The 19,048-nt window shown below is 40.3% G+C and overlaps 1 protein-coding gene across 5 annotated transcripts in view; it reads right to left on the bottom strand.

Moving 5' to 3' along the window:
• SH3KBP1 (SH3 domain containing kinase binding protein 1) overlaps positions 1–19,048 on the bottom strand; it is a 231,559-nt gene that overhangs the window by 107,392 nt on the left and 105,119 nt on the right. For all 5 annotated transcript variants that reach the window (XM_055701190.1, XM_055701191.1, XM_027810860.2 and 2 more), the window contains one exon: positions 8,932–9,038. In XM_055701190.1, coding sequence (XP_055557165.1) covers positions 8,932–9,038 — 107 coding nt within the window. The remainder of the gene's footprint in view (positions 1–8,931; positions 9,039–19,048) is intronic.

Here is a 19,048-nt window from a genome sequence, read left to right as displayed (position 1 = left end):
CAGTGGTGTCAGGCAGTGAAATGCCTTAGATATCAGATGCCTTTAGGTTATACTGGGACAGCAAGAAAAGACTTATTATATGCATCAGCAAAACACACCCTTGACACATAAACATTTTTCATCTGTCAGACATTGTCCATTCACCAAAAAAATGACAGGAGAGGACAGTGTCAGTCTGTGACACATCAGTTTCCAATACCGTTTGGCCCATCTCTTTCCTGTCCCCCTACGACAAATACGGAAACAGAAACTTAAATTTACATGTTGAGGGTGTTCACATTTCCTGTTGAAAAACAAATCCCACATTTTAAATGGTACTAGTTAATTATTACAGAAAAAAGTCTGTTTCGTATCACTTACCTGTGAAAATCTCAAGTTCTTAGAAAACAAACCTCTCAATAATACAAGCAAATATTTCCTCAACCTATAGAGGAATGGTTGATTTTTTTTCAACTTCGCTACATGTACGATTTCACTACAAACAAAGCTTGCTACTTCAGGAGTGCTTTCCCTCCACCTTCAACCAGTTTAGCATATTTCTTGTCCTCCCAGCTTGATTTTTTATTTTAATTTGAAAGTAGTTCAGACCAGCACAGCTACCTGCGTTCAATCTCAGTATCTGCGCATGACAGAACTCCCTCCCCACCCCAAAATGCATCAGTGGTATTAGTGAGGTCGAGCAGAACTCTGGGAATAATGGCTGCTACTTCAAAGGATGGAATACATGCAAATCACTCAATTGCTTCAGTGGGGTGGGAATACATGCAAATCACTCAATTGCTTCAGTGGGGTGCAGGTTTTTTGCATTATAGTAGCAAAGTCTCTAAAAGGTAATACTTGCTTCTCTTCTCTCCAGACAAATTAATAATCATATGGGAAACTGAAGCTGCACGACACACAACACTTAGTAGACTCTACAAATTTTAAATACCTATATATGATATATCATTATACAGAAAATACACAATGTGGCCAAATATAAAATATTTCAATTTTTCTAATGCAGTATTCCCAGACGGCTCTATTGATTAGAGCTAAACATTACACCATAACTGCATTAGCCAATTGACCCGAAGATTAATAACAGGGGAATTACTCAGTTCCCAAGATCCCCGCTTTGCAAGATGCTGAGATTACTTAACAGAAATAGGGTGACCAGTATCACTCAGGTCCATCCTTCCCTCAAGTAATTTTCTCCTGCTTACTTCTTGCAGGGTAACACTTCACAGTTTTCTCACAAGTTAACATCAGTACTATTTATGTGGCATGTTTATGTATGGATCTCTATGTACATATATAGAAATACACACATACAGAGATATTTAGAGAGGTAAATCTAAATTGGATGTAAATATGCTCACAGCATTCATTAGCTTATTATAAGTTTTCTAGCTGATACAAGAATTAATTATCTGAAAATACTTCAATAACTTTACAAATTCAGAAAAATCTTAAAGCAAAACCCGGATTTTTCCTGCAAGAAAATGCAGAATCATGTCAGCAAAACAGGCCTCCCAAAGATTTATTAGGAAATTTTCATCAAAAGCATCAAAACCTTTAAGTATTTTTAAACATATAGCTACATGCTACATAACTTTAAGCCTCAAAACACACCAGCTAGAGTTTAATCCATACAATAAAAAAAGACACTAAAATACCCCCAGGATTTAGTTATCTCAAAATGGGGCAATCCATTACCATATGGCTTGAAGTAAACCCTTACAAATGAAAATCCATTATGCATGGGGTCAATCCATCTGGAATTATAAGCACTCAATAAAATTTGTTATTATACTATCATAACAAAGTGCCTTCAGGATTCATACATCTAGGTCCTGATTTATGCTCAGCCTTTATGTGCTGAATCAAACAATCTAAGAGGAGGATTTCATCCAGTAGTCCGGTGTCCCTACCCTGGAAGAGAAGTTCTACTATTCATGATATCCTACACACCAATTTTAAGTTCAGCCTGAAAACAAAGGTTTCGGGTTTAAGTTACAAGAAGAATTTTTCCAATCTGTCAGATCTAAGTGGCTACAGCTAGAGGTATTTTCAAGACGTGTTTTCAGTGTGTTATATCTGTTCACTGCCTTTCAGAGAGGCATGGCATGTCCTCGTCTTGCCAAGCTCCTAGGCTGCCAGTACTGCTGTCACACCACATTTGAAGAGTAACAACATACAGGAAAGTGACTGAAGATACTTCATTACTCCACTTCATGTATTTAGGGAGGTAACAACACATGCACCCAACCGCAACTCAGCCAGTGCCACGCGTAGAGCAGGGACAGATGCAACAGCAGACAGCTTACACAGTCCAATACTTGGATGCGATCGAATGAGATATGAACAATATCACCAGAGAATGGTGCAACATCTCTAGAGAAATGCATCCCATTAAGAAGCTTTGCCTTTGGGATTTAAAGGGAAATTTAATCTGTATAATAATTATGCAACATTCAAATGTTCTTCCAGTATCATTTGCCTTCAGGTTTATTTTTACATTTTCAATGAAGAAATACTTGTATTTTGTTTTTAATTACTCAGTCGGCAGTCTTTTTTGATGTAAATGATGCTTTTGGAAACTATAAACCAAATACAGATTAAAATGATCCAAAATATACTGGTTTTCATTGTTAGAAAGTGAGTGCTTAACCAAATCGTGGGATCCCAGAACACGATAATAACCCAGACTAGAAAGACAGTAAGAGGTTGTAGCAGTTAATTTTACTTACAAATAATAATGAAGTGCTCAAAATAGATACCATGGAAGTGGACAGACAGGAAAATAACAGAGAATTACATGGATTAGACATTCAGACACACAAACAAGAAGTTCTTAGAAGGGTGTGCAGATGCTAGGCCATTGAGCTGCTTAGAAATCAACAAAAATTTATTGAAATCAGCATATTTCCATATTTAAAGTAAAAAAAATAATAACACGGCAGCAGTTCAAGCCCTCACACAAACATAATAGTTCTATTTCAGACCAGGAATGCAGTTTTATTCTGTAACTGTAAAGCAACCAAAGAAAACAAAATCACTTTAGTAGGTCACTAGAACTGCAAGATTAAGATATTCCAAAAGTGAGGAAATGTTACTTTTTATGTTCCTTACGTTTTCCCTTCATGGCCAACACAATTTGCAACATCCCCTTTTTAAGAAAGAAGTGTCAGAGGGAGCACCAGCCTGACCTGTAGTGCAACAAGCCTTGTTGCTACAAGCCTAGAAGCACCTTCCCTTGAGGGAACTGGGCGCCCATCCCTCTAACTCCAGGATGGGATATCAAAAAAGAGCAGGAAACGCTGAGGCCAGCTACCAGCAGTTGCTTGCCAGAATATCTAGGACTGCCACAGCTGCTTGCTTATAATTATTGCTATAAAAAGTTGTTAAATGATTGAAATGTTCAGCTCTTTAGAATCACTAACCTAAAGTGTATTTCCAGTAAACTCCTCTATCTGCCTGTTCCACAAGCTTTTCTACAACGTGTAGCCTTGTTTATTAGGCTGACAGACTACTTACAGCTACCCTAGGACAAATGAAGGAGGCTTTGAATCCGGAAAGGTTTCAAGTGGAAGAAAATCTCCCTGGATCACAACAGAGTCTTTCTGGGCTGTTAAAACTAAAACACAGTCCCAAGAATAAAAGCAATGCCAGGGGCAGGCAAGCAAGGAGAGAAGCCCAAGGTCAACAAGTTTTCTTTTGCTTAGAGAACTAGAGCACAGAAAGCAAAGGAAAAAACTCCTTTATTTTATAAATTCTAATGGAAGATCTTGAGCTTGAAGGGCAACAGCAATCACATGTTGAAAGGAAATTAAAAACATAAATTCCCAAGAGGCAAAATAAACAAATCATATTCACTGCCAATAGGAAAAGAAATTTTGGAAACAAGACCTCAACAGACGATGGTGCCTACAGTGCCACTTGATGGCTTATTTTGGGAGTGCATTCAGAGAGCCATAGCCATGAGACATCAGCCAGCCCTTGGGCTTCTGCTACAGCACAGCTGGAAGCGGTTGGGTAACTGGTGCAGAAGGGAAGAATTAAAAACTGCAGAAGCGCCCTGTATTAGGGGATCTTTTCAGCTTCAGAGTTCTTTATTTTACAATGTCAAAATGTGCTTTGGGATTTTTCTCATTTGGTTTTTTTGTGGTTTGGGTTTTTGCTGGGTTTTTTTACCATCATCTAAGTAAGGAACTGAGGGGCAGAGATCACATAGAAATGGAATGACCTCATTAAGAGTCAGAGGTATTTGCACCTTTATTTCCACAAAAAAAGCCTCCTACCATATGGACTAACCAAACAAGCAGTAGTCATAAAAGTCCTTGTGAGCCACCTGTTAGAAGAGGATGAGGAAAAACACCTTACCACAGAATTTCACAGAAAAGTAACTGAGGGACATGGCACCCCAGCATTCATTCCCAGCAGTTTTCTTGCAGTATTATACAGTTCTGTATTTGTGGTGCAGACCATCCCCTTGCCGCTATTAAATATTCCCCTTTCAACTCTACAGCTGTAAAAATAAGTTACTGTAAAGAAAGTCCAGCTCAGTCCCCAATGTTTATCCTGTTCTTGGAAATGGGTTGAACCACTTTATCTTGTAACCACAACAACAAAACAACAACAACAAAAAAACCACAGCCCACCAACCCTGCCTAAAAGAAGCAATAGATTTATAAAAATTCAGTCTGCATTTTTATAATTTCAAATAAGTTACTTATAGCATTTGACCATATAATATATGGCAAAGTTAACTAAAAGTCAAAGAATAAGCCCAGTGGTATTGCAGCATGTCTCAGTCAAAGATTTAGTTGTGAGCTTAACTCCATGCACTACACATTGCCAAAAAGCTGACTTTTCAGTAGGATGAGGCCACAAGGTGTATGGCAGCACGATGACAGACTGATCCCCAAATGAAAGCAGGCTCAGAACCGTTGAATGACATGCCAAATGTCCTTGCTCTAATGCTACAGGTTAATTTTCTGGCATCCCATGAAAGTCTAAAGGTGAAACATAATTGGAATTCAGATATCTGCATTTAATAAGACAATTAGTTACAGTTGTATTTTGGGACAACTGTAATTAGAGTTGTATCTAATGAGCTAGCAAAATGACAAGCAAAAAGCTATCAATCACACATTAAATGTGAATGTAAACAATGATGGAAACGCTTCTCTCGTTAGTTTCAAATGTACTTCTAATTTAAGTCTGGTAATTAGTGTCTCAAGGGCACCAGTGTCTGTGTAGTTACAGAAACCTCTAGTTTAACAACAAATGCTTTATCTATTGTGATGGATGTTTGATTTTATTATAATTAATTTCTAACTATTTAGAACAAATATGAAGGAACTATGAATTCTGAACATATACAGCCTCCAAAGATACCCATCTGGTGACAAGCCTAGTATCTTAAAACTCACACTTGATGATGTTTTAACCTACTGTACAGCCCCAAACCACTTCTGCTGCTGTAGGAATTTCCAGTAGTATCTACCACTACCACAGACATAGAAACCCTTTCAAAAAGTATCTTATCCAATCTGTTGGCACCAGAAAGAAGGATCTGGGGCAGCTTTAGGTGCTACTACACCTCAGGTATTGATTAGCAGCCTGAAGCAGAGGTGGGAGAATGGGAGAAATCCTCATCCTCAGCAAGTCACCATGTACCAGTGTATCCCATTTTCACCAGGAGTCTGGGGAAACATGCTTTGGCACTGATGGAGGCAGTTGAGAAGACTTGCATTCCCTTCTGCCGACCCTTTACTGGAGGCAGTGACCTTTAAGGCATTCAAGGAGCAGCAGAACCCATTGTTTTTTTAAAGGATGAAGCCAAATTAGCACAGTACAACAGAAACCAGCTTTTCTTTGCAACAGGAAAAGTTTAATGAGTTGTCAACTCTAAGCGACATTTTAAACACATATTTTGCTAAATACCTGCATAAAGACTTATAGACAGCATTTTGATCTAAAGATCCATTTTAGTTTGCTGTAAAGCAGTTAGGAATAGATCTATTTTCAACTAAACAGAAATTCACAGAGATTTAAAAATATTAATCTAAGTCAATGTAAAACCAACTAATTAAATCAACTGATGCAACTTTCTTAGGAGGATATGGTAAAATACTACCTGTGGGAATCTGGGACCTTCTACCCACAAATAAAAAGATGGGGTAAGAGAGAGAAGCAACTGGAAATGGAAAGTGAATGACCATTATTGTACCAATTACCCACTGAAGCACTGTAAATAATGCTGAAGATGTTATCATCCAGTTTTTCATCTTGAGTAATGATAAACAAAATTGATATTTTGCAAGAATTGCCTTCAATTGTCACCTATGTTGGAGAGGGTTTTTTGCTGTTGTTTTGGGGGGTTTTGTACAATAACACAGCGTGATTTTGGTACTTGAAAAAAATCTCCACTTTCGCAACTGAGGAAGCCATATTTTTTAAATAATAAGTCACTCACATCAAACATTGATCATTTGAAACAAGGAGCATTGTATAATGACAGAAACACTGTGAAACCTATTTCAGTGCAATGACTCTTTATGCAGCATTATCCACAACCAGAAGACCAGAAGGGTAAACAATGAAGTCAGTACATTGGTTGAATGTACTTTCTACATCAAAGTTCCTGTTTCAAAAGAAAAATTCTGCCCTACTTTTCCAAGGAATTAACACTACCATGATAAGGGCAGAAGAGGAAGTAATAACAGCAAGTATTTGACATCAACTGCTTGAGATCAACCATGATGGAAAATAAAGGTCACACAACAACACTTCCTGACTGAGAATTTTTTTCTCTAAATTCCTTTATTTTCCCTCTTCCACCAGCTGATCTAGTTCTACTCAGAAGAGTCAGACAAGGTCCTGGATCGAATGAATGCACCAGATGATGCCTGAGGCAGAGTTCATGTTTCAGTATCTGACAGAACAGGGTATTTTGTAAGGTCAAAGTGGGCACAGCCTCACCTGTGTCACCTGTTCCTCCTCAGCATTTACTTATGGCCAGCCGTTCAAGCTAGCCATGAGCGATCTTATTCCACACTATAGTAAATCTAATTCCAGTATGACATTCTTTAAGACTGCCAATCAAAAAAGCAGCCCCAGACAATGTATTTTCTTAAACCTTATATCAGCAAGTTGTCAATGCTTTCTTCAACAGCAGCAATTCAAGGTACAAGTATGACTTTTAGACTACAAAGTCTGTAATCAGCAATCCAAGTGAACCTCAACTATAAGTACACACATGCAAGTACAGGAATGTTTCACTTTCATAGTTCTACATCCTTCAATTTTAATGCAACCACTTTCAGTCCATTTGGATTTATATAAATCTATTATTTATTATTAGTTGTTCAGATTTATAAGACGGTAAGAGATGCGTTCCATAAGAGAAGTCTAGTGTCTCATCTAAATTATTTAATCATACAGTTCTTTCGGTACAGTTAATTTGTTGGCTGGATACTTGGAAGGGGTTTTTTTTCCATCACTTTACTCTTGAAAGACACAGACTTAAAAGTTTTAAGTAGGGCAACTGACAGAAGATATTTGTGTGGCCATGTGAGGTCAAATATACTTCAAATTGCACAATGAAAACAGCTCACGTTCTGCAGTAAAACTAATTATATTGGCTTTACTTTGTCTCCAAAATATGTTCTTAAATATCCTACAACCTTGCCATCCCACATTACAATTCTGCTCACAGACAAAATAAGGTTAGTTAAGTGACACATTGCGTCTGATTCCAGGAAGCACGATGTGCAGAGCCAGCATGCGCAGCTAGGTTAAAGGAAAACCAGTGATCACTAAGCTTCTTATATTCAGGTGTGAGAATTTAACCTCTCGTAAGAAATCGCTGGATGTCATATAGATTGCGGTAATATTTATATTCTTTTAGAACTGATTACCTGAGTGACAGATGCAGGAAAAAGAAAACTAATCATTTATCCTTGACAAAAAATAAAAATAAAATGTTGACTTACTAGCTGCTGAGTCACAGGGAAAAAAAATCCTACAAATAAATGATACAAGCTGAAACACACCTTTTACTGGCTGCTAGAGCAGACTAAGGTCTTAGATCTTTTTAAAGCTAAGTAAGTAAAGACTAAATGAGTTAGAATGCATTCTGCTTAAAGGATACAAGTCAGCATTTTGACTTTTGGTCCTCATGTTGTTAAGCTCAAGATGATATTTCTAAAATCTCTAATGGAACAAAACTAAAGGTATTGGGAGTGAAAAGAAATGTTCTGATCCTGCAACCAGATTCACCCCTGCAAAGAAAATTTCTGTATCTCTGTCCAAGATTTCATAAGTTATTCCCAGTCTTCCTAAGAGATATTTTCCACATCCATTTCCACCCAAATATACATCTTGAGTCTCTAAACAATTTGTTGGGGGTTTGGGTTTGGGTTTTTTTTTTTTTTTTAAGGGGTAATTGGTGGTGGTTTAAATCTGATTAGACTAACATGAAATTGTTAAAATTTGCAGGCAAAGATGACAAAAGGTGAATGTCATGGCTGAACTCCAGAGGGCTTCAAATAAATTTCTTAAATGTGTTTAACTGCATAAAGATAATTCTTCCCTGTGGCTGGCTTATTAAAATTGGGAAAAGCCTTTTCTGCTATAATCTTGGCTCTTCAGAGATAAAGACTAAACAGCCCTGTAGCAAAAACTGAGCTTTTTCCCTGAAAAGAACTCAAAAGCATCAACTGACTAAAACCAGCAGAAGGGCTACAGAGAAAAAAACCCTCACAAAATCCATAAGCAAACAACCACATCCCCTCACCCTCATCAGTAACCCAAACCAGACACGTCAGTATAACATTGAAGAAAAATGTCTGGTTTAAATTATGTCTTAAAACACACTGTATCTGAGAGCTCAGCATGCACAAAATATATCAGAATGGAATGTGCCATTAAAGATCTGCTCACCTCTCCCACAACTTCAATGATGTCACCAACTTTTAATTCCAGTTCATCTTCATTTTGAGGCATATAACTGAAAGCCACCTGACATCTTCTTCTTCTGTTTCTCTCTCCTGGAGGAAATGAAGAAAATAGGGAGATTGTAAAATGAAAACAAAATTCCACGCCAAACACAAGCCAATGGAAATTAGTAAAGATGAAATATTCTTTGAGCACTATTGAAAGAATCTGAATGTTTGCAATGCTTAATATATCTGCCTAGAATTAATTTACTAAAAGAGGGTGGAGAAAAGACTTCCAATGCATATGATTTCTTTCAAGTATTTTTATAATTCAATGCAATTAATACGTGAAAATAAATCGTGGGGATTATTTTCTTTCTGCAATATCATTCTAGAGCCAAAATTTAACTAATAGATTGTGGTTCCTAGTGAACAGGATAGACAAATTCTACTGAGAGGATCTTTACAAGTGTATTTACTACAATTTCTCTTCCAGGCTAATGCTCTACACACATGGTATAGGCAAATCCAGAAACTGGACGGGTGGGGAAGGGATCCAAAACCTTGTGGCTTTTGCTCATAAGGAAATAAGCTCCCAATTAATTTTTTTCTCCTGTATCTTTTTCTTTGTAATTCTTTCACATGTGTAAAAACATTGGACTAAACTTTTACATATATATATGTCCTTTCCATAGAACAACAGAATCATAGAATCATTTAGGTTGGAAAAGACCTTTAAGATCATCGATTCCAACCATTACCCTGGCACTCTCAAGTCTACCACTTAAACCATGTCCCTAAGTGCCACTTTACATATCTTTCAAGTATCTCCTGGGATTGTGACTCAGCTACTTCCCTGGGCAGCCTGTTCCAATGCTTAACAACCCTTTCTGTGAAGAAATTTAACTTAAACCTCCCCTGGCACCACCTGAGGCCATTTCCTCCAATACTATCACTTGTAACTTGGGAGAAGAAACTGACACCCACCTCACTACAACCTTCTTTCAAGTAGTTGTAGAGCGTGAAAAGGTCTCCCATCAGCCTCCTTTTCTCCAGACTAAACAGCCCCAGTTCCCTCAGCCATTCCTCACAGGACTTGTGCTCCAGACCCTTCACCAGCTTTGTTGCCCTTCTTCAGACACACTCCAGCACCTCAATGTCTTTCTTGCAGTGAGGGGCCCAAAACTGAACACAGTGTTCAAGGTGCGGCCTCACCAGTGCCACGTACAGGGGGACGATCACTGCCCTGGTCCTGCTGGCCACACTATTCCTGATACAAGCCAGGGTGCTGTTGGCCACCTTGGCCACCTGGGCACGCTGCCGGCTCATATTCAGCTGGCTGTTGACCAACACCCCCCCAGGTCCTTTTCCATGAAGCAGCCTTCCAGTCACTCTTCCACAAGCCTGTAGTGTTGCATGGGTTTGTTGTGACCTGAGTGTGGGACCCAGCACATCTTGTTGAACTTCATACAGCTGGCCTCAGCTTGTCAATCCAACCTGTACAGATCCCTCTGCCAGCCTTCCAATCCTCAAGAAAATCAACACTCCTGCCCAGCTTGGTGTCATCTGCAAACTTACTGAGGGTTCACTTGATCCCCTCACCCAGATCATTGATAAAGGTATTAAACAGAAGTGACCCCAGTACTGAGCCCTGGGGAACACCATGTATGACCAGCTACTGAGTGGATGTAACTCCGTTCACCACCACTCTTTGGGCTCGAGTGTCTGGACAGTTTTTAACCCAGCAAACAGTGCACCTGCCCAAGCCACGAGCAAGCAGTTTCTCCAGAAGAATGCTGTGGGAAGTGGTGTCAAAGGCTTTACTAAAGGCCAGGCAGACAACATCCACAGCCTTTCCCTCACCCACTAAGCAGGTCACCTTGTCACAGAAGGAGATCAGGACGGTCAGGCAGGACCTGCCTTTCGCAAACCCCTGGTGGCTGGGCCTGATCACCTGGTTTCCCTGTACGCGTTGCATGATGGCACTCAAGATGGTCTGCTCCATAACCTTCCCCAGCTCTGAGGTCAGGCTGACAGCTCTGTAGTTCCCTGGATCCCCCTTCTGGCCCTTCTTGTAGATGGGTGTCACGTTTGCCAACTTCCAGTCACCTGGGACCTCCCCGGTTAGCCAGGACTGCTGATAAATGATGGGAAGTGGCTCGGTGAGCACCGCCAGCTCCCTCAGTACCCTTGGGTGGATCCCACCCGGCCCCATAGACCTGTGTCACTGACCGTTTCCCCTTGGATTGTGGGGGCCTTGTTCTGCTCCTCCTCCCTGTCTTCCAGCTCAGGGAGATGGGTGCCCAGAGAACAATTGGTCTTACTACTAAAGACTGAGGCAAGTAAGGCATTAACTTACTGACGTGAATCATGACCATGTTGGAATGTTGTGGAGGAGAAGGTAGGAAGAGAGAAATCATTCAAAACACAGGATTCACTGATTACTCCCTCTTCTCTTATGCAATGTACAGACCATACTATTTTGTATCATTGATATACATGTATCCATTCAAACATATACACACACCCCCTACACAAGTAAATGTGGTTTCTTTCATGCTATTTCTCTTTACTATTAAACATGTTAAGTACACATCAAAATCAATTGTGTAAACACTGTCCAAAAATGGCCTTCATCTGACATTAAATGACAGAAATGGATCTTATGGTCACTCTATTATTTCCCCTGCAACATTCTTTAGAATTCTGCTCTAGGGCAAACAGTAATAAGAAGTTAAAGAACTGTTTTTTTTCTAATCTATTAATCAAAACTAGAGAAAGAACGGAGAAGGGAAGCCATTGACTTTGGCTTTCAGATAATATTTTTCACACCCACTGCAATCCCACGAGTGGCAGCTTTCTGAATGTTAAAATTAATACCTTAATACAATGTAACCAAATTCGCTCAAATTCGCTCTTTTTTCCACCTACAGATGACTCTTCATTCTTCACCACCTAAACTACAATGGTCTAAAATGGACAGCTTTACACAACTGCATTCAAAACGACTTAAATATAATAAATATCTTCCATACTGAGTGCTTCTTTCATTGTGCAAAAAAGGCTGCCTATTTTCCCTAAAGGTAACATTCGCACTATGATTTCTAACATCAAGTAGCAACTGATGAGCTGACATTGCCTGATGTGACAGATATCAGTTGCCTCCCCATTTAATAATCAATATTGTGTGACTCTTGGAGAGTATTTTTGAGACTGCTAAGAGAGTAAGAAGTAAACACATTTCTGGATGCTAATAATAGACCTGTATGAATCCTTACCCCTCTCACCACCTAAAGTTTTTTATTACTGTCCTGGTTTCATCTGGGATGGAGGTAATTTCTTCCTTAGTAGCTGGTGCAGTGCTGTGTTTTGGATTTGGTGTGAGAACAATGTGGATAACACACCAATGTTTCTCGTTGTTGCTAGGTAATGCTTATACTAAGCCAAGGGCTTTGCAGTTTCTTGAGCCCTGCCCGTGAAAGGGGTCGAGAGGCACAAGAAATTGGGAGGGAACAGCCAGGACAGCTGGCCTGAGCTGGCCAGAGGGATATTCCATACCACAGGATGTCATGCTGAGGTATATAAGCTGGGGGAAGAAGAAGGAGGAGGGAAACATCTGGCGTTATGGCATTTGTCTTCCCATGTAACCGTTACATGTGATGTGTCCTGCTTTCCCGGGGACGGCTGAACACCTGCCTGCCAATGGGAAGTAATGAATGGATTCCTTGTTTTGCTTTGCTTGTGTGCGCAGTTTTTGCTTTACCTATTAAGCTGTCTTTATCTCAACCCATGAGTTTTCTCACTTTTACTCTTCTGATCCTCTCCTCCATCCCACTGTGAGGGGAGCAAGCGAGTAGCTGTGTGATGCCTGGCTGCTGACTGGGGTTAAACCATGACAATTACTGTATAGAAAATCTAACAAAAAGTTTGCATTTATCTCGGTTAGTCTCATGGTTGTTTCTCCGCACTCCTTCTCCTCCCAAATCTTTCTCTAAAGAAATACCTAAGTGGAGAGCAGCAAGCCAACAAGAGGCATAGACTCCATGTACTAGTTCCCGTCTGTGGTCTAATGCAAATCAACAGATCCAGCATTGAATCCCTTTGGTATTAAGAAGGTGCTACTGGAGCCCATGTGCATGATAATGTTGGGAGCACTTCAGCAGAACACAAAAGTTGTGTGGGGCATTCTTCAGCCAAGGGATATCTGTTTTTTCTTACACTAAAGCAACCTTGGTAATACAGCAGTATGAGTCTTCTACAAAAACAGAGCTGATAGGAAAAGAAGTCAGAGTAACAAAGCCATGCCTATATAAAAACTGTTGGTAAATAAAAACTCTGGTTTTGCAAATGCAATACACACACCCCAGCATCACTGATTTTTTGCCTGTTTCTTTATTAACACAAAGTCTACAAAGGCAGCATGGTCAGGAACCAGAAAGACCAACTCGGACAACTAAGCAGCAGTTTAGGCAGAAACATTGGAGTCTTGGTCTTCTCTTGCCATTTCCCCTTGTCCTAATATTGCCACTTATTGCAGAGTATTATTACAGTCCACGTTTTAATTGCTAGTCATCTGAGATCTAAATGGCACACTGAATTTAAAATGCAAGTAATTTGACCAATTGATGTAAAGTTAATTTTAAACCATATAGGGTAGCAATTCTGCAATGAAAACTGCAGATAATTTCTAATCTAATCCATTTTTTCTCACTTGTAAATTGATGAAGAATTTATTTTGTAGGAAGTTTTTTTTGCGTTTTTCTCCACACTTGAGCATAAAATGAGTTACTTGCAAGCGAATAGTTACCACGTGGTAAAAAGACAGGTAATAAACACATTACTTCAAAATCAGAGGAGGTGTGCTGCAAAGTCCTCACTGGGTTTTGAAAGAAGGAAAAACAGGATCAGTGAACTTTTACTGGTTCATGTATAATAATCTGTAGCAAGTAACCTGCTGCAGACAACACCATACTGCGCTATGCTTGCTGGCTGTACTTGTAGGCTTTTTCATCTCCTGTAGCCATGGCACAAAACACCTGTGCTGCAGGTCAGGAGCTAACCGAGCTATACTGTATTCAGAACAAGCTGTCATACAGAAAAAACATCACTCACCCTTGTAAAAAACACTGGCTCCCATTTACATAGCTAAAACAAACCTGGAAGGAAAAAAATTCACACTCTGAGTTTGTACAGTCAGCTTTTAAAACAAACCAGGCAGCTACAGAGAATTTGCTGTGTGTGTACAAGGGGGCTAACAAACCAGTGACTGCAAAGCACGTTGCATCTGAAGCAACGGCACCAAGACCTCAACGCCTGTGCTGCAAAGCGTGCCTGACTGTGCTCCGCTCCTTGTAATGGCTGTGTCAAAGGCACTGAACCCTCACAAAGTCTCTGCAGATGTAGAAAGGGAGGAAAGAAAATGGACCTTGCATGAGGAAAGGTGTCATGTCACAATGCACCTGCAGAATGATGCTGGCTGCCTCCTTATTTGCAGCTGTTGATTGACAGCTCCCACTCACCCCACCTGAGGATACTGTTCCCCCTGCCCTGAGAGGTGAACCACTCCTCTGATCATTCCCCAAACACTTTCACTCAGAGCAAAACTTGGTAGCTTAGCAGGGTAAACAATGGGCTTTGCTAAACCAGCTCCTTTTGGCGTTCACCCTAAAATTCACCTACTCATCGTAGGTGTCCCTGAGTCAGATGTCTAAATCTGAGCCTTATCACTCAGGAGTGGGGAGAACCTAATACCTCCAGAGGGTGTTTAGTGTCACTGTAAAACAGACAATTAAAATATATCAGATGAATGACCCTCTGGAGGTGCCTTTTTCTACTTGCGTGGCTAGATCAGACCTCAGCATCTAACTTCAGAAAGTCTGAAGTCAAGACAAATGGAAAAAGGAATGAACATATATTTAGAAACGAAACAAACAAACAAACAAATCTTCCAGGCCACAAATTTCATTCATCTCAAAGTGGTGTTTGGTCAGATTCTAAAAATGGTGTGGTTGCCTATGGAGACCGTAAAGAGGCTTCCTCCAGCTGTACACATGCAAGAGAGCGTATGATTTCTAGGCATTTAAAACACCTCTCTGGTATTAGCAATGAAGACCAAACAAGAGGCAATGACAATGCATTGGCATTTAATGCTTACCTTTGTAAGGGGCACCAAAAGCTGAGGCAACACTACACAATAAGTCAAACTGGTACTGACCATCGTGCCATCGGGTCCAGGAAAGGTCACAAACTGACAGCGTGGGATTACACAAAAAATGCAGCAGCCGCAGAATACAGAGGAAGTAAGCTATTTCAAAATGAACTGGAATTTTCAAATCCAAACTACTTTTTTTAAACTTAAAACCTCTGTCATGAAACAGATGTTTATATATGTGTGTGAATGGGTTATATGGTGGTTTCTGTAGAGCCTACTGTTCACTGATGCAAGCATCTTTGTAGCCAGTTCTGTCAGTGGAAATGACATGGTTAACTTCACTAACCACCAGGTCCATCAACTCTACATACTAATCCACTTTTTTTCTCCACCACATGAGAACAAGTACAGCAATCTCTTTCATAACACTGTACAACTATTCTAGAGTCAAAAAACTGTATTCAATAAAAACCTTCAGAGAACAGACCCATGGATCAAATGGGTCTGTCCCGCTCCCTGCTGACAAAGGTATACCTAAATAACTGACAATCTCTTCAAAACTAGGCCGCACAGTTTTGTAATTTAATCTGGTTTATGTCACGCATATCATTTCTATCTGTATCACTGCAGCTCAGACAAACAATGCAACCCAGTTGTTCCTGGATTTCTTCTACCATTGTTTCGTAATAAAGGAGTGTTGCTAGGGAAATCGCATGGGTTAGGTTGGGGGCTAAGTTACGGTTTGCAGCCCAAGGACTCTAAAGATGTTTCTCCCACATCTAAACAATTTCAAACACACTAAAGCACATAGTAGCTCCTGCAGGCTTCCCTCTACTAAGGGCTTGCTGAGCAGGCTCAGGTGAATCACAGAAGGAAACTGAGATCCACTGGGCCACCCTTCAAGCAGATGCAAATTGACTGAATTCAGTAAAACCAGTTGGCAAAGACAGGCAAGTCTACTAGGAGTAAAATGGCAAACTGGAGGAAAAGTTTCCTGTCCTCTAATTCAGATTTCCCTGCACATGGCCTCATCTGCCCATCAGCGTGAGCTGCACTTCCCATCCTCCCAGCTTTCCAACTATAGCTGTAGCTGGGAGGAACTGGTTCCGTGTACAGTGTCTCCTGGTTAGACAAGCTGGGCTGCGATATGACTCAGAAACCAGTTCCAAATTTAATGTGCAAAAAGACAAAAGGCAACTATTGTACAACTAAGAGATGGCATATATCCTTTTAGGTTGTATGTTAATGATTTTAATGGTACTGATGGAGTTCTGGTATAGCTGCCTTGAACTGCCAGCCTAGATGGTTACTGTATCAGCTTTTTTTTTGTTATAAATCACTGAACTGTATATATTTGTCGTGGTTTAACCCTGGCCGGCAACCAAGCCCCACGCAGCTGCTCACTCACTCCCACCCACCCAGAGGGATGGGGAGGACAATCGAAAAGGAATGTAAAACTCAAGGGTTGAGAGAAGAACAATTTAACATGTAAAGCAAAAGCCATCTACGCAAGGAAAACAAAGCAAAGCAAGGAATTCATTCACCACTGCCCATCAGTAGGCAGGTGTTCAGCCATCCCCAGGATAGCCGGGCTCCACCACACGTAATGGTTACTCAAGAAGACAAACACCATAATGCCAGATGTTCCCCCTCCTTTCCTTCTTCTTCCCCCAGTCTATAAACTCAGCATGACATCATATGGTAGGGAATGTCCCTTTGGCCACTTCGGGTCACCTGTCCTGGCTGTGTCCCCTCCCAATGTCCTGTGCCCCTCCAGCCTTCTCGCTGGCAGGGCCCAAGAAACCAAAAAGTCCTCGATTTAGTATAAACATCACCCAGCAGCAACTAAAAATGTCAGTGTCCTATCAACATTGTTTTCACATCCTAGCCGAACCACAACCCTGTACCAACTACTAAGAAGAAAATTAACTCCATCCCAGCTGAAACCAGGACAATATTAAAATGGAAATGTCAAGAAAAAGGTTGAGCTACAAGCTTACTTTTGAGAAAAATTCTTAAAACCACTATCCTCAGTAGGTGCTTTTGAGAAATAGAAGTTACCTAAGTAGGAGCAAACAGATAGTTAGCATTAAAAGTGTTGATTTTTTTAAATTGCCATTTTTAAAGTGTATTGAAGATGGTGTTAAGAGACTTCACATGAAGTCTTGGTCATACTCAATTCTAATGTTGATTCAGTCACTACTATCTTCTAGTAGTAGTAACACAAGGACTCCATCATCTTGTACCCACACACCAGCAGAAATACAACTCTGATTTTAAAAGGCACTGGAATTGTCAAATTCCAATTTCCTTCTTTTCCTGGAAGATTTTGGCAGTACTTTGCTGACCTGGGATGTGACATGTCAATTCCAATTCTCTCATCTCCCACACACTGTTAGAAGGGTGAATGCTTTTTGGATGGATGACAAAAAAACCCTGCTGAGGTCTGCTTGTTCTCCGTCTAGAAGAAAACAGAAGTACGCTGGGTGTGAATACTCTGAGGGGGAAGGAATTTTGGGTGGTTTTTGTGGTTTTGTTTTGCTGTGGGGTTTTTTGTTTGGGGTTGTTTTGGGGTTTGTTTGTTTGTTTGTTTTAAAATTTGTGGCATTAATATACCAGAGAAGAGAAAGATAAAATGCAAGGAGGGGTGACGGGAGATGGAATATCTGAGGTGCTTCCTCTATCAAACAGTAAAGCTGCTGTGTTTTTCCACAAGCAGATGAACTGGGGAGTGCCCTGCTTTCATGTGTGCAGCTGAATCATGGAGATCGCAGGACTCCATTAAGCACAACTGAGCCACAATGCAATATGCCATCACTGCTAGTAATATATTACTCTGAATGTGTTAATGTTCTACTGTTACCAAGGAGTAGGTTTTCTCTTGCTAGACTCCACAGCCACACTTCCAGGTTTCAGCCATCTGGCTGCTGCTCAGAATTTTATGACCAAGATTTGCCTGTGAGGAACCTGAAAGCTTGGAAGACACATTTTTGTTACCCCATCATGTTTTTACACACATGCTCCATCAGAGTAACAGCAAACCTCATACTGTTCAATAAATTCATTCTTTTGTTAAAAACATGCAGCAATATTCAGGCCTTTTATTGTGTATATGTCTTTTGCATAATAGCAGGAACTACTGGAAGCAACTTACAGCAACAACGTAATACCAGTGGTCACAGGCTTTTAGGAGAAAACCAGTAACGAACTGAGAAGTGGAGCACTTCCCTATGCCACAGGGGGAGCCAGGCTTGCACTTTTCACAGACAGAACTGAAATACTAGTGAAGCTGAGATCATTAGTTAAGCCCAACCAAACCAGAAGGAAATGCTAGAAAAGGAACTGCAAACAAACTCAAAAGACACTTGCACAGTTTAACCATACACCACCAAAATTCTTTCCTTCTGAGCCTGAAAGTTTTAAAACGCGTATAAAAGGAGTAGAAACTTCTGCAAGTGCAATGTCAAGAGTATGGGCAGATCATCACCAGCAAATTAGATCAAGTCCAGACTCCAACAGGAACACAGCCTTGCCATAAAAGCTGCATATTTTAAACTCTATCTTTCAGGGGGAAAGTGAAAAACACAGTATTAAACTACACATTAACTCAGTCACATGCAGAACTAAAAATGTGTATGTTCATCAAAGCTACTAGTTCTAGTACCAGTATCTTTTAAACTTCATAGTGTAAATGATTATTTTGGGTTAGCATTACGGGTGAAACTCCCATCATGAGATGAAAATTGGAACTTGGTGAGAGGGTTCAAACAGACTTTTTTAAAGGTACTTTAAAACCAGTTAAACAGTCCTGGTAAATACTGGACAAGCTCACTCAGCTTCTCACCTGCTTCCAGAGATGCAAAAATATCCCTCAGAAGCAAGTGGGGCCTTTACACCAGCTTTTGCCAAATGACCCATTCTCTTGCCCATTTCTCAATGATAAGAATTTGTTGCTCTCATCTACTGCCTT

Source organism: Falco cherrug, chromosome 2 (genome assembly GCF_023634085.1).
Source record: "Falco cherrug isolate bFalChe1 chromosome 2, bFalChe1.pri, whole genome shotgun sequence".
NCBI classification, from domain to species: domain Eukaryota; kingdom Metazoa; phylum Chordata; class Aves; order Falconiformes; family Falconidae; genus Falco; species Falco cherrug.
This window is presented reverse-complemented; position numbering and strand designations above follow the sequence as displayed.